Source organism: Geotrypetes seraphini, chromosome 1 (genome assembly GCF_902459505.1).
Source record: "Geotrypetes seraphini chromosome 1, aGeoSer1.1, whole genome shotgun sequence".
NCBI classification, from domain to species: domain Eukaryota; kingdom Metazoa; phylum Chordata; class Amphibia; order Gymnophiona; family Dermophiidae; genus Geotrypetes; species Geotrypetes seraphini.
The window spans coordinates 208,357,835-208,382,249 of NC_047084.1; the positions used below are offsets into that span (position 1 = coordinate 208,357,835).

A 24,415-nucleotide genomic window follows, 5' to 3' on the forward strand; every position below is an offset into this window, starting at 1 on the left:
AGCTTTCCTAATCTCTGAAAATATTTCTTCATCTGTCTGCTCATTTTGTCCTGGTTGACGGTAGTATAACCCAACCTTTGTATTCTTTCCCTTCACACATTGAATTTATAACCCAACCTTTATATTCTTTCCCTTCACACATGGAATTTCTATCCATAAGGATTCCACACTGCTATCTATAATGTGGAATGTTTATTTTATTTGATTCAATTCTATTTTTTTTTTTTTAATTCTTTATTTATAAATTTTAACAATTAACAATCATTACTAGTCAATAAGAAAAAATACAATGTAAACTGAAAATAAAACTAACATTTCAAGTTACTTGAAGAATATCACCTTACTACAACATATAGTTAGTCCTCAATAATCGGAGACGTAGCTGAAGAAAAAACTGAAATAAGATATCAAAGAAAATAAATATCAAGCAAACTAAAGAGGCGATTTGACTGCTCATGAACATTTCTTTTCAGAGCTAACTTGAGAACAGCAAAGCTCATGTAGTCTCTCTATCCGAAACAAACTTTGATAGCTGCTGTGGTTCATAGAATACATATCTATTACCTCTAAATATCATAACACACTTACAAGGATATCTTAGAACAAAGGTTGCCCCTAACTGTACAGCCTGAGGTCTCAGTATAAGGAACTGCTTTCTTCTCCTCTGGAATGAACGAGATACATCAGGATACATTCTTATTATATTGGTCAAAAAGGGAACATCTTTATGCTTAAAAAAATATCTTTAAGCATCCAATCCCTATCCGAATCTATGGCGCACTGTACTATTAATGTAGTAGGAACCTGAACCTCGGTATTGGACCTCTCTAGAAACTATGTCAAATCCAAACTATCCCAATGAAAACTACTGGGTCAAACTTAAAACTATGTCTCCCAAAAGAGCAGAATCATACAACAAAACTAGAAAGGAAGAACTAAGAAAGTCAACTTCACTTAAATATATAAACTTTCAACCTGAGAGGTGCTCAGAACCTTGAAAAACAAGGTGGAATAAATGCTAATGGGGACAAGCCCCTATAGACATTTCAGTGTTCTATCATTGCATCCTCTCCTGTGTTAGAAAGAATATAGTGAACCAATTTTTCCAAAAATTGAGTTAATGTCCCAAAACAATCATGTGAACAAAATAATAACTTCAGCGTTTTTTCAAAAATGTGAACTTAGCTTGCATGGGTGCTTTAGGAAGCTGTCTTAAGAGCCCGCTGGAGTGAGACAGCTTCCTAAAGCACCCATGCATGCTAAGTTTACATTTTTGAAAAAACGCTGAAGTTATTATTTTGTTCACATGATTGTTTTGGGACATTAACGCAATTTTTTGGAAAAATTGGTTCACTATATTCTTTCTAACACGGGAGAGGATGCAATGATAGAACACTGAAAATGTCTATAGGGGCTTGTCCCATTAGCATTTATTCCACCTTGTTTTTCAAGGTTCTGAGCACCTCTCAGGTTGAAAGTTTATATATTTAAGTGAAGTTGACTTTCTTAAATCCAAACTATCAGCAGATAAATTCTGCTGATTAGGTTTTTGAGATTTAACTCTCGTTGGAAGGTAATATATTTTTGAGAGAGGTAGATGCGAGGTTTCTGGTACTTTCAGAATTTCATTTAAATATCTTTTAAACATAGCTAGGGCAGTTATAGGTTGAACTTTCAGAAAATTGATAACCCGGATATTACATCTCCTAATAGTTTTCCATCATTTCCTGTTTAAAGTGCAAACTAACATTGTCCTTAGCCCAAGTCAGAGCTTGTACTTCCAACGTTTTTAGTCTCAAAACCACATGTTTTATTCTCCAGACTTGATACTTTATTTTTAAGTTCCAAATTTTCTGAAATCGTAGTAGTACAATGTGAAGATAGTTGTTGAATTTGATTCCCCAGTGAAGTTTGCATGTTTGATATGGCCTCCCATATGGATTCCATAGTAATTACCTTAGGCCTTTGTAAGGGAACAATCTCAGTTCTAGAGTTCCTTGTAGCTCCCAAAGAACCTGTGACCACCTCAGTTATCAAGGAAAGTTATTGGGCTCCTGAAATACCTGTAGCCTCCTTAGTACTCAAAGAAACTGCTTGAGCTTGCTGCGATCTCACCACTGACTGCTGCATTCTTGAGAACTCCTCCTTCCCCTTCCAGGGTCGGTCTTCCCAAACAGAGAGGCCAGCAAGAAGGCATCCCGAGCCGGCATGTCGAGAAATGACTCCTCTGTCGCAACGGGACAGCTAGGCAGACTCCGCTCATCTGGAGATAGAGTGCCTACCTCGAAGGAGAAGTCCCATGCGTCAGCTTGTGTGTTTTCTCCAGCCGTGGAAACCTCTGGTTGTGGGGTTCGTGAGCCGCAATCCATGAAGGCATCCATCGGGCCAAATGGTGATGCTGCTTCATTCAGGAAACACCCGGATTTTCGACTTTCTTTTCACCATGCCATAAGAGGAAACACTCCATCAAAAGCACAACGGCGTCCCCGCAGATGCATCAGACAACCATCTTGGGTAAGCACCCCAGGAGTCTTCAATTCTCTCTTTAACATATAGCGCAACCCTCCCTCCAATTTAATCCACTCTGTCCTTGCGATATAATTTGTACCCAGGTAACAGTGTGTCCCATTGATTTTCCTCCTTCCACCAGGTCTCAGAGATGCCTATTATATCTATCTCATCATTTAGTGTGCTATACTCTAATTCTTCTATTTTATTTTTTAGGCTTCTAGCATTTGCATACAGACACTTCAAATTGTGTTTTTTCCTTGCAAGTACAGGCTCTTAAACCCTCCTGGCTTTCTTTCACCATTATCAGAACCTTTCTACCGGGACTCCTTAAATATCCTGTTTCAATAGTATCCTCCAAGGATACCTCACACCGAACCATCTGCTCCCAGGCGACTGTTGGCTTTCCCCCACATCTCAGTTTAAAAGCAGTTCTATCTCCTTTTTAAACGTTAGCGCCAGCAGCCTGGTTTCATCCCAATTAAGGTGGAGTCCGTCCCTTCAGAACAAGCTCCCCCTTTCCCAGAAGTATGCCCAGTTCCTAACAAATCTAAAATCCTCATCCCTGCACCATCGTCTCAACCACGCATTGAGACTTTGGAGCTCTACCTGCCTTTGGGTCCTGCGTGTGGAACTGGGAGCATTTCTAAAAATGTAACCCTGGAGGATCTGAATTTCAGCTTTCTACCTAAGAGCCTAAATTTGGCTTCCAGAACCTCCCTCCTAAATTTTCCTATGTCATTGGTACCTACATGCACCAGGACAGCTGTCTCCTCCCCAGCACTATCTAAAATCCTATCTATGTGACGCGTGAGGTCCACCACCTTCGCACCAGGCAGGCAAGTGACCAGGCAATCCTCACGCCCACCAGCTACCCAGCTATCTACATGCCTAATAATCGAATCGCCAACTATAACCACTGTCCTAACTTTTCACTCCTGGGCAGAAGCTCCTGGAGACACATCCTCGGTGCGAGAGGATATTGCATCCCCTGGTGGGCGGGTCCTAGCTACAGGATTATTTCCTACTTCACCAGGTTGATGCTCTCCTTTTAGGAGACCTCTCTCCTCTAAGGTAGCACAGGGGCTACCAGACTGGAGGTGGGACTTCTCTACAGCACGTGTCTACTCCCCAAACCATCATGGCAAGCTTTTGGGACACATGGCGTCGACAGTCACCCCATTCGCACATCTTCATCTCAGAGATCCTTAGTGGACTCTTGCCTCTCAGTGGTCTCAGGCCACAGATCGGCTGTCCTAGAAACTCAAGGTCAAATTCATACTATGATATTCCCTTCAGTGGTGGTTGGAACCAACCAATCTTTACAGAGGTCTACACTTCCGTCTTCCTCCTCATCAGAAGGTACTAATAACAGGCTATTCTTATGTTCTTATGAAGCCTCCATGTTTTGGTGGGGAGTTCACCTAGATGACCTTTGCATTCAGGACACTTGGATTATTCAAGAAAAATCTTTCCACATCAATCTTCTAGAACTATGAGCGATTCGCTATGCTCTTCAGACTCTTTGAGATTGCCTTCTTAACCAAGTAATACAGATCTGGACAGACAGCTCTGCAGGGAAGCCATATGGATCTGAAATCGTGCAAGTCCATGCAACATCTTCCTCAAATCTGTATTTAGTAGGCAAGCAAAATGCTCTGGCAGACAGACTGAGCAGGTTCCTTTAACCTTCGAGTGGTTGCTCAGCTCAGCTATAGTACATCAGATCTTTTCAATCTGTGAAACTCCACATCTCCAAACAATCATAAACTTCCACACTTCTGTTCTAGACTATACTCTCATATTTCTCTAAGCAATCCCTCCAATTCCTCTAATAAGGAAGACTCTGTTCAAACTGCGACAGGAGCCAGCCACTATGATTTTCTTGCTTTGAGGTGGCCGAGATGACCCTGGTGATTGTATGTGATGATCTTAAGGTGGCCAAATAGATTGAAAAGGTGACGGCGAAAGCTAGAAGGATGGGAGAGATATGGCCAGTAGGAAAAAGGAGGTTCTGATGCCCGTGTATAAGACTTCAGTGAGACCTCATTTGGAATATTGTGTACAATTCTGGAGGCCGCACCTTCAAAATGATAAAAAAAGGATGAAGTTGGTCCAGAGGAAGGCTATAAAATGGTGCGTGGTCTTTGTCATAAGGCATATGGGGACAGACTTAAAGATCTCAATCTGTATACTTTGGAGGAAAGGTGAGAGAGGGGAGATAAGAGACATTTAAATACCTACGTGATGTAAATGCGCATGAGTTGAGTCTCTCTTTCATTTGAAAGAAGGCTCTGGAATGGGAGGTCATAGGATGAAGTTAAAAGGTGAAAGGCTCAGGAGTAATCTAAGGAAATACTTTTTTACAGAAAGGGTGTTAGATGCATGGAAAAGTCTCTTGGTAGAGGTGTTCTCCCGGTAGAGGTGATGGAGACAGAGACTGTCTGATTTCATGAAAGCCTGGGATAGGCATGTGGGATCTCTTGGAGAAAGGAAGATATAACGGTTACTGCGGATGGTTAGACTAGATTGGCTATCTGGCCTTTATCTGCCATCATGTTTCTATGTTTCTCCTTTAACTCTCTGTAATGGAACTCATTCCACTGAAAATTTTTCCAATTTTGCTTACTTTAGAACAAGGGATCCCTTCTCCATCCCAATCTACGTTCTCTAGCTCTCACAAGGCTGTTATCTCTCTCCCAATGGATTGATGCATTCACTCTCTCTGTTCAGTATCAGCCATAATATATGCTTCCAGGAAATCATCCATACAATGCTGTTACCATTTCAAATGGACCCGTTTTACCTCCAGACATGTCCTCTGCCATTAGTTTTAGATTAGCTTTTACATCTCTCCAACTCTTGTCTAAAGATCACTTCAGTAATGGAGCATCTTAGTGCAATCGGTGCTTTTCATATACCTCTGAACAATAAACCTCTGGCTAAATGCGTTTGTTTCCAGGTTCATGAAAGATTTAGTACATTCAAAACCTCTAATCAAACCTCCTCCAATTGCTTGGGACCTCAACGTTGTACTTCTCCACCTTGATGAAGCCTCCATTTGAACCACTTGCAACTTCATCGCTCAAGCATCTCAATTGGAAAGTAGTTTTCTTAATCTGCATCATTTCTGCACGCTGAGTTAATGAACTTCAAGCACTTGTCTCAGATTCACCCCCCCCCATACAACATTCTATCATGATAGTTGTCCTTCGCACAGTTATTCACCTGTAATAGATGTTATCCAGTGACAGCAGGCTTACAGTATATTCTCACAATCCTCCCATCTCCCCTAGTTGGCATCTTTAGCTTTTTTTTTTTTTTTTAATTGAACTGATTGTCCTGCGAGCTGACATCAGACGGGAAGGCACTGGTGCATGTGTGGTATGGATGGTATCGAGACTTCTAAGAAATTTAAAGTGAAAGTACACTTTTGCACTGTCCTTATTGGGGCTCCGTGGATGTCGCCCATCTGTGAGAATATCTGTCTGTTGTCCCTGGATAACACCTGTTACAGGTAAGTAATTGTGCTAGCTAGGTGATATGTGAGGTCTGCTATCTTTGCACCAGAAAGGCAATTGACCCAAGAAATCCTTGCATCCACCAGCCACCCAGCTATCTACATTTCTAATGATTTGAAAATTAGAGAGAATATACAATACACATAACTTGCAGTGGTGCCAAGAAGAAAACGAAGCTAGGTAGCAAGAAGGTACACAATACTCAGTCCAAAGAGCCAAATGAATTATTTGACATAAATATTAAGCAGGACAGATATAGAATGCTGGTGCATCCTTATTTTTATACAGGCAAGATCAGATATGGCAGAATTCAGACCTGTAAACATATCTCAGTGGTGAATTCTGTCCCCCTCCCCCCCCCCATATAGCCTAAATATAACTTGCTATCAGCTAAATCCAAAATCTGCATTTCTATTCCCACATGTAGCATTCCTGCAAGCAGAATGTACATAATTTATGATCAGGAAAGGTCTGCAGTGTTCTCTGTCAAGGCATTTACTGAAATGAGCATTGGGGGGTGGGGGGGAAACTCTGACCAGAATGTCCACAGCAGCATGTTACGTATAACAATTACATATATATTTTACTTTCTAGATTTTATGTGATTTGCTGTCTCCTGTGCCGGAGAATGTCAAAGAAGGTTTGAAGGAACCTTCTTGGAGTGCTCTACAGCGTACTCAGAGCAAACCTTTTGTGCTTGGTACAGGAGTGGAACAACCTTGTTGCTTACAACCAAGCTCAAATCAGGTAAACTTTTAGCTATGCAAATCTTTTTATATTGAAAAGCAAATGGTTTATTGGGACATTATGGTCTGCCAAGAAAATTGTTTTAAGTGTTCATATCTACTCAAATTCAGTCTTATCTCCTTATGATTTTATAGTCGGTTGTGCCCTCCCCTCTCCCAACACAATCAGGGTGTTTAACAAGACATATTGGTTAACAAATCTATAGGTTAACAAGACATATAGATACATATATAGTATTGATGGTAATTTTGTAACAGGGTGCCTAGGTTTGAAGACGAAGGTCCCTATTTTAAGCCTATCTTATAAAGGCACTTAGACACCTGAATCTTTTTACAAAGTACTAGCACAAATCCTGCAAAAATGTTTAGATTGAAGATATGGGCACTATGCCTGCTTAAGAACAGGTATAAATGCAGACAAGCATTCTATAAAAATATATACACTAAATTGCAACTCTCCCTGATTCTGCCCCTGAGCATTCCTTCTCCATAACTACATGTCAACTTGAATTGCATGTAACTTTGTGTGACCTAATTTTTTAAGAAGCATTTTATGATCTAAATCACCATTCTTGTACAATCCTACTCTGGACAAGTAGGTTATGCAATTATGGTCATCAAACAGTTTGCTAAATTTGCATGGGATGAGTCGCTGGTGATAGTGATTTGCACATGTGCAGAATACACCTGCAAATTTAAAAAACAAAAAAACACCCCAAATCGAAGATCAGCAGAAGGGATGCCCACTCTCTCACCCCCACCACCCTGGACACCCCCTCACCACGCTGGACACCCCCCTGTTGTCAAACAACCCTCCTGGCACCATCATTGTGCCCCTGACACCCCACCACTCTGCCCTTCTCCCTCTACCTTCACAAAGGCTGGCAGGGGAGTGTGGGTTCAACTCCCATGCTGTTCTTTGTGACCCTGTGCAAGTCACTTAATCCCTGTGAAATTCTGAGAAGATAGTTTGTGGGATTGTTCAGAGTCAATCTCCAATATACACAAAAATCTCACTATAGGGAATTATCCAGAGAATGGAGGATAGTGGCCACATTAAAGGCAAGTTAAGTTTTGAGAATCATACCCTTGGTAAATCAGCAGGCTGCTGGCAGAAATACAGAGCTCTTCTTCCCCTTCCCACTCATCCTTTCTTCCCTGCTCCCACTCTTCCCTGTCATCCAGCCTCTAATCCTATGCATTTCTTACCTTCCTAATTCCCAAATGGTCCAAAGTGGAGTACATGAGCGCACCAATCCATTTTGAACGAATACCTTAACCACAGGAAAATATAGCACTCTGCAATCTTGAGTGAAAAGCTGAGTAGTCATCAATCTTTCCAGCAAGTTAATCACATGTACCGAAGATAAACCTTACAAAACCCTGAAAATAAATAATTTTAAAAGTTTATTTGAGCTTCAATCAGAATCTATTGAAGATTTATCACTATTGGTGAAACTTTTTCTTATCTTACAACTAAATATTCTGCTGGCTGTGTTTTTATAAAAGATGAATCTTCAATAGCTTTTTTTTTTTTTTAATTATTTTTAAATGACAAATTTTTTATTCAAAAATAATAGAACAGCAACATAATTATAAAACATTGCAGATCAAGTACAGCAGCAACACAACAAAATAAAAAGCTGCTGTCATAAAAGTGAAATATAAGTGTGTGAGCTACAATGCACCCATTACCGAACATCAACCTGATAGAGTACCCCATCCCCCTCCCCAAAAAAAACCCCTCCCAGACTCTTATAGGCCTGACAAAACTCCAAATAAGATCCCTTCTTGCCCACCCAGTTCCCCAAACCTATGCCCCCAAGGTAAAGCTCCTCCAAATGCAAGCATAGCCATGTCGCTTATCATGATGGAAGGTAGTCAGCTGATATTTATACTGCCACTATTGTAGATTCTGTACCACCATTGTCCAATTCGGTGACACAGGTTGGTTCCAATGGGCTGCAAGCACAAGTCTGGCCGCCATGTGAGCCACTGGACTCCCCCTGCTCCAAATCAAGCATATGCCAATGAAGCAGGCACATCCTTACATAATATCCTTGATTTCCCAAAAAACTGAATCCCCAAACCCCCATATTATAACACAATCTCACCACATATGCCAGTAAGTTCTCACATTCTCTCCAGCAGTGTCCATCTCCCCCCTTGCCCCATCTGAGCCAAGAGTACCGGAGTATTTAAACCAGTGCATAAGCACTTTATACCATTCGCCACGATTAAGGCCGCAGTCCACAAGGAGAACACTTCCTGCCTTATGGTTTCCCACTGCTCAAGAGAGAGTGCTTGCCCCAAATCCCCTTCACATGCCCTCATATAGGGTAAGAGCACTAGCTAGAATGGATTTTATCTAGTGTTGTTTTATTTCCAATCACAGCATACTCTTCATGAGAACCGCTTCAATGAAGCAACCCCCTCCCCCATTCCTTGTTGTTCTTTTCCCTTCCATACGTACCTCCGCTTACTTTTCTTTTTATGATGTAATTATCTACTTCCCCTTTCCCAAACAACTCTTGTGTCTAGTAATGTCAATGTCCTCGTACCGATTTGCTCTTAGTCCCCTCCCCATAAATTTTTATCTTTTAGTATTGTAAACTGACCTGATACATGTTGATGGTCGATATATCAAATTACGAGGGCTGATCAAAAAGTATCACCTTTTATTCATAAAAAATACTTGTATTCAGATATAACAATCTTGTACTAATTTCCTTCAAAGTAGTCCCCTTGGGCTGCCACACACTTCTTCCAATGGTTCTGCCACTGTCGGAAGCAGCGCTGGAGCGCCTCTTTTGAGATTGCAACTGGTCCATCACATTATGCATGATATCTTCTCTCGACTGAAATCTGGTCCTTTTCAGGGGCATTTTCAGCTTGGGGAAAAGCCAGAAGTCATACGGAGCCATGCCGGGAGAGTAGGGAGCCTGAGGAATCACAGGTGTGTTGTGTTTGGTCCAGAAACTCTATATCAAATGTGAAGAATGGGCAGGTGCATTATCATGATGGAGCTGCCAATTGCCCGCTGCCCACAGGTCTGGCTGTTTGAGTTTCACAGTGTTACAAAGGCGACACAGAACCTCTTGGTAGTACCCCTTGGTGATGGTTGTGCCGCGTGGTGTGTACTCTTGATGAACCATGCCACTGGAGTCAAAGAAGACGCCAGAAGACGTATGAGGAGAGACTGGAAACCCTGAATATGTATACCCTAGAGGAAAGGAAAGACAGGGGAGATATGATTCAGACGTTCAAATACTTGAAGGGTATTAATGCAGAACAAAATCTTTTCCAGAGAAAGGAAAATGGTAAAACCAGAGGACATAATTTGAGGTTGAGGGGTGGTAGATTCAGGGGCAATGTTAGGAAATTCTACTTTACGGAGAGGGTAGTGGATGCCTGGAATGCGCTCCCGAGAGAGGTGGTGGAGAGTAAAACTGTGACTGAGTTCAAAGAAGCGTGGGATGAACACAGAGGATTTAGAATCAGAAAATAATATTAAATATTGAACTAAGGCCAGTACTGGGCAGACTTACACGGTCTGTGTCTGTATATGGCCGTTTGGTGGAGGATGGGCTGGGGAGGGCTTCAATAGCTGGGAGGGTGTAGATGGGCTGGAGTAAGTCTTAACAGAGATTTCGGCAGATGGAACTCAAGCACAGTTCCGGGTAAAGCTTTGGATTCGTGCCCAGAAATAGCTAAAAAGAAAAAATTAAAAAAATTTAAATTGAATCAGGTTGGGCAGACTGGATGGACCATTCGTGTCTTTATCTGCCATCATCTACTATGTTACTATGTTAGCATGACTTTGACATTGCTGCGGACCTGCTTTGCTTTTTTTGGCCTCGGGAATGTTGAATGCTTCCATTGTGATGACATCAACTTGGTTTCTGGGTCGTACCCATAAACCCAGGACTCATTGCCAGTGATCACTATGCTGAGGAAGTTGGGATCATTGTTCACAGTCTCCAGCAAGTCCTGTGCAATCTCCAAACAGAGTTGCTTCTGCTCGATCGTTGGCAGCTTTGGCATGAACTTCATTGAAATTCTCCTGAGGCCCAAATTCTCAGTCAAAATGGAATGAACGGATCCAACGCTGATGCTTGCCTCGTCTGCAAGTTCTCTGATCGGGATTCGATGATCCTGCTTCACCAGGGTTCTCACTTGGTCAATGATGATCTAATTTCTGGATGTTGAGCTCTCCACTGATGTGCAGCCATCTCTGAAGCACTCCTTTATCTGTGTGGTGTCCATTGCTTCATCCCCGAATCTTGCGGATCATTTCTGCTTGGGAATCCAAGCTTTACTCAAAATTTAATACAGTAGCGTTCAACATTTTCTGTCATTTTGTCAAAAATGAAAATCAGACGGCGCTGACTTACACTTCCTCACTCATCGGCGGTCTGCTGGCGACTGACAGCTTCTGTAGGTGGGAAAAAATTCAAGCATGCACATTAGGGTCTCCTACATACGTGCACCAAACCACACCTCCCTAGCTTTATTTGTTTACGCAAGAAAAATTAAGGTTTAATACTTTTTGAACAGCCCTCGTATTAATAAACTCGGAAACTTGGGCCCCCTCAAAACATTTATATATAGCTGAAAGTGCCCCTTTCTCTAAAAATGGACCAATTAATTTCTCAAAGGAAGTCTTCCCGTTAAGCAGCTCATTCAGAAGCCCTGATGTCTGCAAATGTTTAACCAGTAAATAGGGAAACAATCCTTAGAATCAACCCATATTTGATCTGAAGTTCAGAAAAGGGTCACATTCTCCCCAAATTCACATCATATAATTGACCCACACAAACCAAACCCTTGGATTCCCAAGAAACAAACACTCCCTCACCAAGGCCTGGTGTAAACTCAGGGTTAAATTGTAAAGGAGCAAATCAAGAGTAGCGCCTGACTTCCATCAATGACACCTGCATTATCGTCCAAATAGCCATCTCCACAAATGACAAACTACCCGGTACTCCACTCTTCCGAGGAACCTAAGGGAGATGCAACAAAGGGGTTTCCCCTACTGTTGACTCCTCTATTTCCACCCACTGTTTTGGGACCTGAGCCTGCCATTCAATAAGTGCTCATAATTGTGTAGTTTGATAATATTTTACCAAATTTTGTACCTCCAAGCAACCCTCTTGCTTTCCCACCCTGGGATGCCTACCAGCTCAAATAAATTGTAGAATGCTATGCTGCAATCCATCCAACACTGAACGGCTCACAGCAGAAGAGCTTGAAACAGAAACAACAATCTAGGCAAAATCATAATTTTAACCACCTCAATGTGACCCAACCAGGAAAAATATCTCTCCCCATTTATCCAAATCTGTCCTAATATGGTAAAATAGGGGATAATTAAAATCATATAAATTTGTACCCAGGGGCCTTAAAAAAACCTACCAGAATAACACAAGGATGATCAGACCCACCAAAACAGGAAACACTGTTGTAACCTTACAGCTATCTCCATCGACAAGCTCACATTCAACAGTTCCAACTTTCCCCCAATTGACCCAGAATCCTGAAACTTTGCTAAAATCATTCAGCTCTGCCATAACTGCAATTAAAGATCTCTCCAGTACCTGCAAGGTAAAAAGTAAATCATCCTGAAAAAGACTGACCTTTTATATTCTCCTTCATACATTCGAGCTCCCAAGATTTGAGGATTGCTATGCACTCTGAGCCAAATGTTCAATCACCAACGCAAACAGGATGGGTGGCAGCGAACACCCCTGGTGCATCCCCTGAAATAAAGAAAAAGTTCTAGAATAGCTGCCATTAACCTTAATACATCCCATCAGATTAGTATAAAGAATCTGAATCCACTCAGCATTCGTGGACCCAACCCCAAAGACTCCAAGACCTTAAACATAAAAGGCCAGGGTATTCAATCAAAAGCCTTCTCAGCATCTATGGACAAAAATACTATCCCCTGTTGGAACCACCGGGCCATGTCCCATAAATTATACATCCTCCAGATATTATCACCCACCTGACACCCTACAACAAAGCCTGATTGATCCTGGTGTATGAGACCCGGGACCCAGCTCATCAAGCAGTCTGCCAAAACTTTCATATAGATCTTAGTATCCACAGAGAAATCAGATGGTAAGAGGCACAATTCAGCGGGTCCTTCCCCCTCCTAAGAACCATGATTCCAGCTAGTCACATAAAGAAGGGTAGTTGAGTGCCCCCCTCCAACGAATTGAGAAAATGTAGAAGGAGCAGCAAAAGCAAATCCTGAAAAAGCTTACAGTATTTTTACCATAAAACTGTCTAGCCCTAGGGACTTCCCGAGCTTCAAGCAACATCCTCCGACTCCATCCTAGGCAAAGCCAAAGAGCCAAGATAACAATCCAACTCCCCAGACTGCGCCGTTTCCTCTGGAGTATATAAACAACATTTACTTGGGATCCTTCAAAAAAACCATTCTAAGACTCAGAGCCATTCAAAATTCAGCAGTTCGACTGATTTTTGGGCTGAAGAAATGGGAGCACATAAGCCCCTATTATCAAAAACTCCATTGGCTGCCCCTGGAGGCGCAAATTCTGTTTAAGTTCTCTTGTCTGTGTTATAAATCAATATTTGGTCTGGCCCCCACTTAACCTAGTTTCCCAATTTAACCTGGTAAGTTCTATTAGGCCCACACAAAGAATACATCTGTTCACCTATCCGACAATAAAGGCATGCCACTACAGAAGATTCCTGGCCAGAACTCTTGCTTTCCAGGCAGGCAAATGGAACGACTGGCTGAGTAACGTTATCACGCACTCCTCAACCTACTTCAATTTTAGAAAATTGGCAAAAACGAGTTTGTTCAATTGATTTGTAAACTAAGAATTTTTATAGCTCTGCTAATTCAACCAGTAACTTCAAGAACTATATAGCTTTCCACTTCTTCCATTATGTAAGATTGTATTGAAGACTTTGAATTGTGATCTCTTCACTGATTGTCCAGCGCTTCTTGTTGTAAACCGCCTCAAACTATCATGGCTTTGGCGGTATATAAGAATAAAATTATTATTATTATTATTATAAATGCCCATAATATTAAAGCAATCCCTGATAGCATCCTTTCTCCAAACTGGTTATTTCCAGGAAATAATAGAGAGGAGATCAGGTAGTTTTGGGGAGTCGGGAAGTTAGTGGGGAGAAGGGGGGAATTTGTGGAATAAACTCACATCCACCCTCATAAATTGTAGTAGCCCAGCCCCCCACCTGTCACATCACAATCATACCTCCCAAGAATGCACACCAGCACTCCATAATCCAATCTAGTCCCCATGGATAGCAGGATGAAGAAGTAACTCTGTACAGTCCACAGTCACTAGCAACAATTTGAAAGGCAATTAAGGGCTTCTGGAATTCAGGATCCTCCACTAGTCGAGGCCGCAGCAGGCAATCTTTGAGGCGCTTGGGCTCCCATTTTGACTCTTTGCCATCTGAAGTTTGCCAACCATTGCTGGGCATTCTGAATAACAGCATTCTGTCCAGTATCTTCTGGGATCTTCGTACCCTCCCTCTGTAACAGGGCCCAGGCTTCACTCAAAGAGAAGGCTTTTGTATGAATGCCGTTGATAGTAAGAAGTCCAAACGGGTATGTCCATCTACTGTATACCACACATTTGCTCTAGTCAGGGCTCGGGTGACATCTTTAAAGGAACAGCGCTTCTGGAGAGTGTCTGGAGAGTACTAGCTGCTAAGTCCTGGTAAAACTCCAAACGATGGCCCTCACAAGTTACCATGCCCAGCTCACTTGTATAGCTTTTAAGTTATCCTGGAATAAAGTGAAGTGCACAAATGCAGTTGAGAAACAGCTGGACCATAAAAAAAATTATCTTCCTGAAAATGAGATCATGCTAACTTATTGCCACCCAGTCTTGATGCTTTTAGCATGTTCCTCGCCCCCAGTCTCCCTCCCTTATTCCACCTTTCTCCTCTCCTTAAATTCAGCCATCTCCTACCACTTCAGCAAGCCAGCCAGTGTCACCATTCTCCACCTTCCCCCCTCCCCAATGCTTCATCTTGTCTATGGAGCAAGAACATCTTACTCTCTGCCACTGCTAGTTTAGAACATTGTTCCTGCATTATGCAGCTCTGTAAGAATCTGAGCTGTGTGGTGCAGGAATTCTTGGTTTCTGGTTCTCAGATTTTATGAGGCTGACACAAAGGTTCCTATACTGCATAGCTTGGATTTCAACAGAGCCATGTGGTGTATAAAAAATGATGCTGGTTTGTGGCTGCTCTGAGCAGCTGAAAACCAGGGCATGAAAATCCTGGTTGCTAGATAGATAGATTTTTAGTCACCATGGTGATCTGGCACTTGAGATTTGTTGAGCCCTAGTTTAATTTTGCTACTCTTCTAACTTTTAAATAACTGGTTTAAGTAAGAAAAATGTGTTATTTTTTTTAGAACTCCGAGTTGCCAAAAGGTAGTAAATATGCTGTTAGAACGTGCCTTGATAAAGCAGAGCGTATATGTGAACTTAACTTGGTTGAAAAACTTGCCAAAGAAGAAGGTTTAAAAAGAGTTTCTTCTGAACCTCTGTTGTCCAGTCAAGAGAAGGGGGCCCTGTTAAAGCAGAAGCCAACTGTGTCTGACCAGGACTTGACCATGTGTGATGACAGAACCAAACATACCAAGCAAGGAGGTGAGTGAGATGTCTTAATCTGGGACCTCTGTCTGCCAATCAGCAGTGAATTTGCTCTGCAAGAACAAAGAATGCCACAGTTTGGTACTATATATAGCAGTTAAGAAAAATGTAAGCTTTAAAATTTATTTGTTTTTACAAAAAGACCCCTTTTTTACAGTCTTCATCACCTGTACAGTACCTCTGTTCTTCAACAGTTATTCTGATGAAGCCAGCTACTTTGGATACTGCCACTGAAAATATTTTTGCTATTTTGGAAAACTCCTAAACTGAAGCTTAAAATGCCTTTCTTTTATAAACTGCTTATTGGTTTACTTCTTGTTGATTCCCACTTTGCCCTAATAGCCAAGGGGAGAACCAACCTATTATCCTGCATTGATCTCAATATTCTCATCAACGTATAAGGCAGGGGTGTCCAACCTGCAGGCTGAGGGCCGCATGCGGCCCCGTGAAGTATTTTGCGTGGCCCCGGTCAAGGGTGATCAGTGTGTTCCTCTGCTGCCCCCGGGTGTTTACCGTCTTGCCGGCTCCTTCCTCTGTCTTGCTGCAGCGTTTGCGCATTTGTGCGGCCCCCAGAAACATTTTTTTCAGCCAGTGCGGCCCAGGGAAGCCAAAAGGTTGGACACCCCTGGTATAAGGGATTATAAAACAGTATAAATACTCAGGTCAATGATGGTAAAAAACCTGATGAACCAAAGTCGGTTTTAAACTGTATCCTATAACAAATAGGCAACCAGTGATATTTCAAATACAAAGGAGTAACCCTATCAAATTTATTCTTAAGACCCAATAATTTGATCGCAGTATTGAATTGTTTGTAATCTCTTAAGATTACATTTTGTAATGCTAATATAAACAATATTACAATAATCTAACTTGGAGATTAACAATGCGTAAATATGGGTGTAAGTTTTTGCAGGGGGTTATGTAGCAGACAAGCTCCCTAAATGTAAGGTGGTGGCCTTACAATCCAAATCAAGAAACCAACACTCTCAAAATTTATAGCACAGCAAACATACAATCTAGATGAAAGACCCAGAGCCCCTGCAAAAGGCACAGTAAAGGTTTATGGGGCTGTTCAAAAACCAGGGTCCAGTGCTTAAACAACAGTTTTCTCATTAAAAATCACTTTGAGGTAGGAAAAAGCCTCACAAGCCTTACAATCCGCTAGGTCCCGGGTTCAATACCCTCATAAAAGGTTCAGTAGGAAGTGAGTTATGACAATGACATCCAAGAGTGATTGCATAAAGAATATATTGTGCAGAAATAGGCTTAATATTATAGAAAGGCAATGTTTATAAAGATACTAATGCACAGAAATATATTCTATTGCACTTCTCTCTCCATATCCGTGGTTTCCATATCTGCGGATTTGCATATTTGCGATTTTTCAGCTGCTGACTCTGCCCCCCCAAAATTACGTCGTCATTAAAGTTCCATTTTCTTTTATTGTACCGATAAAGTTTATCGCTTACCATTCACTCTGAAAAACATAAGAACCTAACATAAGAATTGCTGCTGCTGGATCAGACCAGTGGTCCATCATGCCCAGCAGTCTGCTCACGCGGCAGCCCCCAGTTCAAAGACCAGTGCTCTAAATGAGTCTAGCCTCACCTGCGTACGTTCCAGTTTAGCAGGAACTTGTCCAACTTTGTCTTGAATCCCTGGAGGGTGTTTTCCCCTATAACAGCCTCCGGAAGAGCGTTCAGTTATCTCCCACACTCTGGGTGAAGAACTTCCTTACGTTTGTACGGAATCTATCCCCTTTCAACTTTAGAGAGTGCCCTCTTGTTCTCCCTACCTTGAAAAGGGTGAACAATCTCTCTTTCTCTGCTAAGTCTATTCCCTTCAGTGTTTTGATCATGTCCCCTTTGTCTTCTCTTTTCAAGGGAGAAGAGGCCCAGTTTCTCCAGTCTATCACTGTACTGGAACTCCTCCAGCCCCTTAACCATTTTAGTCGCTCTTCTCTGGACCCTTTTGAGTAGTACCGTGTCCTTCTTCATGTATGGCGACCAGTGCTGGATGCAGTACTCCAGGTGAGGGTGCACCATGGCCAGGTACAGTGGCATGGTAACCTACTCCGATCTGTTCGTGATCCCCTTCTTTATCATTCCTAGCATTCTGTTCGCCCTTTTTGCCACAGCCGCGCATTGCGCGGACGGCTTCATCAAGTTGTCGATCAGAACTCCCAAGTCTCTTTCTTGGGAGGTCTCTCCAAGTACCGCCCCGGACATCCTATATTCGTGCATGAGATTTTTGTTACTGACTTACATCACTTTACACTTACACACGTTGAACCTCATTTGACATGTTGATGCCCATTTCTCGAGCTTGATTGTCACGTTGCAGATCTTCGCAATCTCCTGTGTCTTCATTACTCTGAATAACTTTGTATTGTCCACAAATTTAATCTCACTCGTCGTACCAATGTCCAGATTGTTTATAAAGATCGTTTATAAAGATGTTGAAGAGCACGGGTCCATGCGGTGTTCGCTTTTCCAACTGAGAACTCTGCTAATTCCCTGGCTAGGAGAGAGAGCCGTTGACTGTCGCAGCATGGTGAGAGTGGGGGAATGGGTGGGAAAGGCTTGCCGAACTAGGAAATACCGTCAAGAGCTAGTCGGGGGTGGGAAGAGAGTATAATTCTGTGGACTCTGGAGCGCAAGAGTTTTGATTTGAGTATTAACTAAGCTTTTCAGATGTGGAGAAACCTCTCAGTGTTTGTGATGACGGATGACAGATAGGTGCTGCTGGCAGAGAAATTCTCTGCGCGCACAGTCTATGGCAGTTCTCTAAATGATTTTGGGAACAGGTTCTGCGCCCTAACAGGACAGTTTCTGAACAACTCCAACACAGGGACTAGCGGTGTTAAAGGTGCGGTGACCTGGGTTAGTCACTGTTGGAAACAAGATACAGGGCTCGATGGACCCCTTCAGTCTCTCCCAGCATTGCAACTTTTATGTTCAGTCAAACCAGAAGAAGCAGACGCTCAATAGTTCACACGTGAACCCCCTTCCTCTTCTTTCCTGTTTGGCATCTTTGCCTCGCCTGTCTACCTCCCCCCGCTTCTTGTCTTTTTTTATTTTTTATTTTTGTTAAATTGCCTATGTCCTACTCCAAGCCCTAAAATCACTGGGAATTGCTGCTCCAAACCGCGAATAACAGTTGAAAAGTTATTCACGGTTTCAATAGTAAAATGATGGCGTTTTCACAAAACCGCGAATAACATATAAAAAGTTATTTGCGGTTTTTCAGTATTCGCGTCTGTGGTCCACCCGCAATCCCCCGCGAATACAGAGGGAGAAGTGTATGTACGGTAGCTGCTTCTGTGCTCTTGTGAATGAGAGAGAAAAGACAGCTTACTGAATAGGTGCTGTGAGGGCAAAGAGACAGGGTAAACAAGGGTCCAGAGAGAGAGGGGTGTTCCAGAGAGAAGGCTTTTATAGGTTGAAATCTTATTCTAAAAATAGAATCTATTGTATTTCCCAGTATCTTTCTGTTTATAATTTGTAAACTGAAACAGTGGTTAGTTTAATTGATAAGGAAGTGTCACAACACTTACAGCAATGGTAGATGGAATTAGTATGACTGGCTTCTTTGTCCCATTCAAGTAGCATACCTTCTTGATAAACAATCCAGTCTGTGATTGAGAGAGCTCTCTAGAGTGTCACTTATATTCTTTTTATGTGTCTTCCTGTTCTTTTTTTATATTTATTTTAGTCATATTTTTATTTTTGTGTCATATTTTTATTTTTCTTCAGTACCCCTAATGTTTGTCTAAATTTTTTTTTTTTTTTTCATTTTTCTCCAAATTTGCATTTAAGGCTTTCATCAAAGGTTTTTAGGTATTTCACCTACTCGACCTCCCTGGTCCATAGAGCCTTTTGACTTCACATCAGTGGCATTTTCATTGATGTCCAAGGCTCTTAGCAGTTTCAAGTAGTGCAGTCGATGCCAAAGGACCATTTCAGGTACAGACCCTCATAACTGGTATATTCAATGCCTAAGTCCTGGTCATCGATACATTCCATGCACGCTCTGATCTCATATGCTGAAGAGGTCATTTAAAGCCAGGAAATTATAATTCGAGAAACTTTTTGGTACAACTTTGGGAACATAGAGTGTGGCTGGAAACACCAACTCATAGCCCCGTGCTACTCTAGCATCAACACTGGCATCAACTGCATAGATGATTCATTCCACCTTCTACCATCGACGGGGGAACCTCATAAGAAAGCTAAAAAGCATAAACATCGTCTCCTCGAAGCATTAATCTCCACCAAATATCGTCTCAAGTGTCGTATCATTAACATTTTCTAAACATTGACGCACCGATGCCCAATCACCATCGCTACAATTGGTGTGTCCTCTGAGATGTTCATCGACAACAATGTCCCCAATGCAGCCAACGCCTAATGTATCCTTGGTAATATCTGTAACTGTACCACCTCTGCAAGAACAGCTTTGAGTACTGTTGCAGAAAGAACTGGCTGGGATGCTGCAGTCTCACCCTGTGCAAACTACTGCATAGACAAACCCTGTCTTGGCCCAGTCTGAGCACCGCTCTTAATGTTCTTGTACTTTAAGATGAGCATCTAAATCAAGGAGGTGAATGTCACATGCATTCTCTTCCAGATAGCACAGCACACCAAGGTTGCAACGCTGCTTATACTATTCTCAATAGTTTCCTCAGCAATCTACATCTTCAAGAGCTGACATTGAGGACAATAACTCAGATTTGTCACCATTCTCTTTCAGTGACTATGCAGATGAATCTTATGGAATTCCGGCAACGCGCATCATCCCATTCTCAATGTTTTCCTCAGCAATCTACATCTTCAAGAGCTGACATTGAGGACAATAACTCAGATTTGTCACCATTCTTTTTCAGTGACTATGCAGATGAGTCTTATGGAATTCCTTCCAATCTATCTCCTCTACTTCCTCGTCAAAGGTAATCTCTTGAAAGTCTATCATTTGCTAATTTTTATCAGACAAATGGTAGAGGCACTTCCTATCGATATGGAGTCTGAGACAGAGCCTCAAGCAGAATTCATGGACTGCATTTAAATAAGAAGTCTTATTTAAAAAAATGGGAATCACCACTTTCTATCCCATGGCTACATGCAAACTGGACACACATTAAGAATTCAATTTTGTCCAGGGTCTGACAGACCACAATTGCAACACCAACCAGTCTTTGGTTGTAGAGTCTGCTTTTAAAGCGAGAAAATACCAGAATTTATGCCAGTTCTCCACCAAACAGAAAAGGCAGAACCTAGGATAAATTTGGCAGAAGAATATTCCAAGGTTCCATGCTTACTAATGGGATCTTGAATTATAATTTCTACTTGATAATCTATATGAAATCTCTTATCCAAAAATTGTCATCTTTTGAACAATATATACCATCAGAGCATCTTAAATCTTACCAACATTTGACTAGTGGTCTCCTAGAAACTAGAAATATGGTACTATCTACATTTGACATTGCTTCTCGCACCTTGGCAGTGTCCATTGTGATGCATAGCTTCAAATTTCCAATCTCCAATATCCCATGCATAGGAGATGACCTTTTTGGAGATTGTATTGAAGAAGCAATTACATTACATTACATTACATTACATTAGTGATTTCTATTCCGCTTGTGCCTTGCGGTTCTAAGCGGATTACAAGTTAGAGGACTGGACATTTCCAGTAGCATTGCAGTACATGTAATCAAGAGTGTGTCCAGTTACAATTGTTAGTCTGGACTTTTCCAGGAGAAATTGATAGCAGGTAGTAGATAGTGATAGGTTGTTTAGACGAATAGAGATAATACTGTTCGGATTCAGGGTGTTGCTGGTGGTGGTGATGGAGGTGGTCGTGAGAACATTTTCTAATACTTTTATGAGGTTATGATGATGGGAAGTGTTTTTTGAAGAGATGAGTTTTGATTTCTTTTCGGAATACTTTAATGTCTGTAGATTTGGTCAGTAGATTGGTGATGGTAGTATCGATCTTTGCTGCCTGTGTCGCTAAAAGGCTGTCGTATAGTTTCTTTCGTCGTGTTCCTTTGAGAGGGGGGTGAGTGAATAGGCTCTGAGTTCTCCTTAGTCTGTGTGAGAGGTTACGGTGTAGTCTGTTATTTAGGTAGCTGGGGGCTGTTCCATGTATTACTTTGTATAGTAGACAATAGAATTTGAACTGGGATCTTGCTTTTATTGGTAGCCAGTGTGAGTCTAGGTATGCTTTGGTGATGTGGTCATATTTGCCGAGTGAGTAGATGATTCTGAGGGCTGTGTTCTGAACTGTCTGTAATTGTTTTATCATGTAGTTTGGGCATGATAGGTATAGGCTGTTACAGTAATCTACAATACTTAGTACTAGGGATTGTACTACTATCTTGTATTGATCTTTGTTGAAGAATTTTCTTATTTTTCTTAGGTTACGTATTGTGAAGAAAGCTCTTTGGATGATTTTGTGGATTTGAGACTGCATTGTGCAGTTTCTGTCTAGTTGTATTCCCAGGATCTTGAGTGTACTTTGCATTGGGTACTTGATTGTATTTAGTACTAGTTCTGTGAGAGATGGGTTTTTTTCCTTCTCTAGTAGTAGGAATTTAGTTTTTTCCGAGTTCAGTTTTAGTTTATGACTTGACATCCATTTTTCTACCGTTTCCATTATTATTTTCAGGTGGTTTGTGGATAATGGGTCTTGAATGTTAAAGGGGAGGAGGATAGTTATGTCATCCGCGTAGCTGAATGATACTGTGTTTAGGGCATCTAGGGTTATGCCTAGGGATGCTATGAAGAGGTTAAATAATATGGGTGATAATGGTGATCCTTGTGGTACTCCACATGGGTTTGACCATGGGTCGGATATGTGCTCTTTTGATTTGACTTTGTATGTTCGTGTTTTGAGGAAGCTTCGGAACCATTTGTGAACATTACCTGAGATTCCTATTGCGTCTAATGTCTGGAGTAGCGTGTGATGGTCAACTAGGTCGAATGCCGCAGAAAGATCGAGTTGAATGAGAAGCAGCTTGTTTCCTTTGCTGAGGTGTTGTCGGACAATGTCTAATAGTGATACCAGTAGAGTTTCTGTGCTATGGTTGGATCTGAATCCGGATTGTGATGGATGTAGTATGTGATGGTCTTCAAGGTAGTTGGAGAGGTGTTGTGCGACAAGGCCTTCTGTTATTTTAATGTATAGTGGGATTGAAGCGATTGGTCTATAGTTTGCAGGATTATCTATAGGACCTTTGGGATCTTTTAGGATAGGTGTAATTATGATTTCTCCTAATTCCGGTGGGAAATGACCTTCACTTAATGTTGTTTGAAGCCATAGTGTGAGGCTAGCTTTAAATTTGGTGGAAGCTGTTGCTAGTAAGTATGAGGGACAGTTGTTTAAGTCACATGAGGATTTGCTGTATTTTTTGTAAAGCCTGTCCAAGTCTGACCATTGTATCTTTGGGAAGTTTGTCCATATCCTGTCTGCTGGGATTGCTTCATCTGTTTTGGGATTGATTCGTATTTCTTCTATGTTGGTTCTTGAGTTGTTAAATGTGGATCTGGTTGTGATGATTTTGTGTTTGAAATGATCTGCTAATTGGGTGGCTGTGGGAGTTTGGTTTCCTTGGGTGGCGAGAAATGGTTTGGTATCAGTGAGATTTCTTACGATGTTAAAAAGTATTCTTGTGTCTGGTTTTTCGGTGCTGATGAGTTTGGAGTAGTAGTTTTTTCGTTTTTCCTTCAGTTTGGTATTGTATTGTTTGATTAGGATTTTCCATTCATCTTTGATGTGATTGTGTTTTTGTTTTTTCCATGTCCTTTCTAATTGTCTGCATTTTCTTTTTAGTTGTAGAAGTTCGTCGTCGAACCATTTATTAGATGGTCTGTCTATTTTGTTTTTGTTTTTTATTGGAGCTAGTTCGTTTAGTGTAGTTTCACTGAGGGTCCGCCAACTGTTTATGAATTCTTTGGGGTTATTGGGGTCGATTTCGGGGTCGATGAATGAAGATGATTAAAACACACGACTGCATGACAACCTTGTCAACTTCCAAGTCTATGCAGTCTCAACTCTCAAGGAGATATCCCAATACTTCCAAATGCTCCCCTTACTACTCCAAACGTAGATATAATCAACCTTCTATTTCTAACTCTGCCTCAGTCTGCTTATAGGAGACCGACTCCACCACTTTTACCATTGATGGGCCCTCATAACAACAGATCAATGGTTCCTCCAAGCGAAAACCTCTGAACCATCCTCTAAAAGAGCCTCTTCTCAACTCTCTACAGTAGACCCTCCCTACAGTAGACCCTCCCTACAGTAGACCCAAGAGCTCTCAGTCCTCCTCCAGCTCAATGCAATAGAAAATGTTCCCCTGCAGGACAGGTGCCAAGGGTTCTCCAAATATTTCCTAATACTGAAAAAGATTCAAGTTTTCAAGTTTTACTAGGTGTTCATATACCGCCTATCAAAGTTATCTAAGTGGTTTTACAATCCAATTCTAGACTACCATGCTCTCAGCAAATACTTAGAGAAGGAGAAGTTTTGCATGGTCTTTCTGGGAACCCCGTTACCATTGTTAGCACAGAACAACTGGCTCTGTTCTCTAGACCAATGGTTCCCAAGTTCCAGTGTTCCCTCTAAGGTGAGCGCATGAGCGATCGCTCACTATTTTCAGTGGCGTCGCTCATACGCTTTCCCCTGTCGCTCACTCGAGGGCGGGCGGAGGTGAGAGGAAGCGGCGGCGGCCTGTATTTTAAGTGGAAAGATGCAGCGGCGGCTCCTGTCAAGATCCCCGACTGCATCGGACTTCCGACGCTGCCATGTCTTAAGTGTCGTACCGAGGGGGGGGGGGCGGTCCGCCCCGGCTGCAGTCGGAGAGGAAGTTCGGGCCAGCCAATCGCTGCCTGGGTGGAACTTTCTCTCCAAAGGCAGAATTGACGTCGGGGGATTGCTAGTCGACCCGGTGGGAAGCAGAGAGAGC

General features: G+C 41.9%; 1 protein-coding gene across 1 annotated transcript in view; it reads left to right on the forward strand.

The window, feature by feature from the left end:
* LONRF1 (LON peptidase N-terminal domain and ring finger 1) overlaps positions 1 to 24,415 on the forward strand; it is a 95,447-nt gene that overhangs the window by 20,818 nt on the left and 50,214 nt on the right. The window contains exons 4-5 of the mRNA XM_033944515.1: positions 6,624 to 6,776; positions 15,204 to 15,441. Coding sequence (XP_033800406.1) covers positions 6,624 to 6,776; positions 15,204 to 15,441 — 391 coding nt within the window. The remainder of the gene's footprint in view (positions 1 to 6,623; positions 6,777 to 15,203; positions 15,442 to 24,415) is intronic.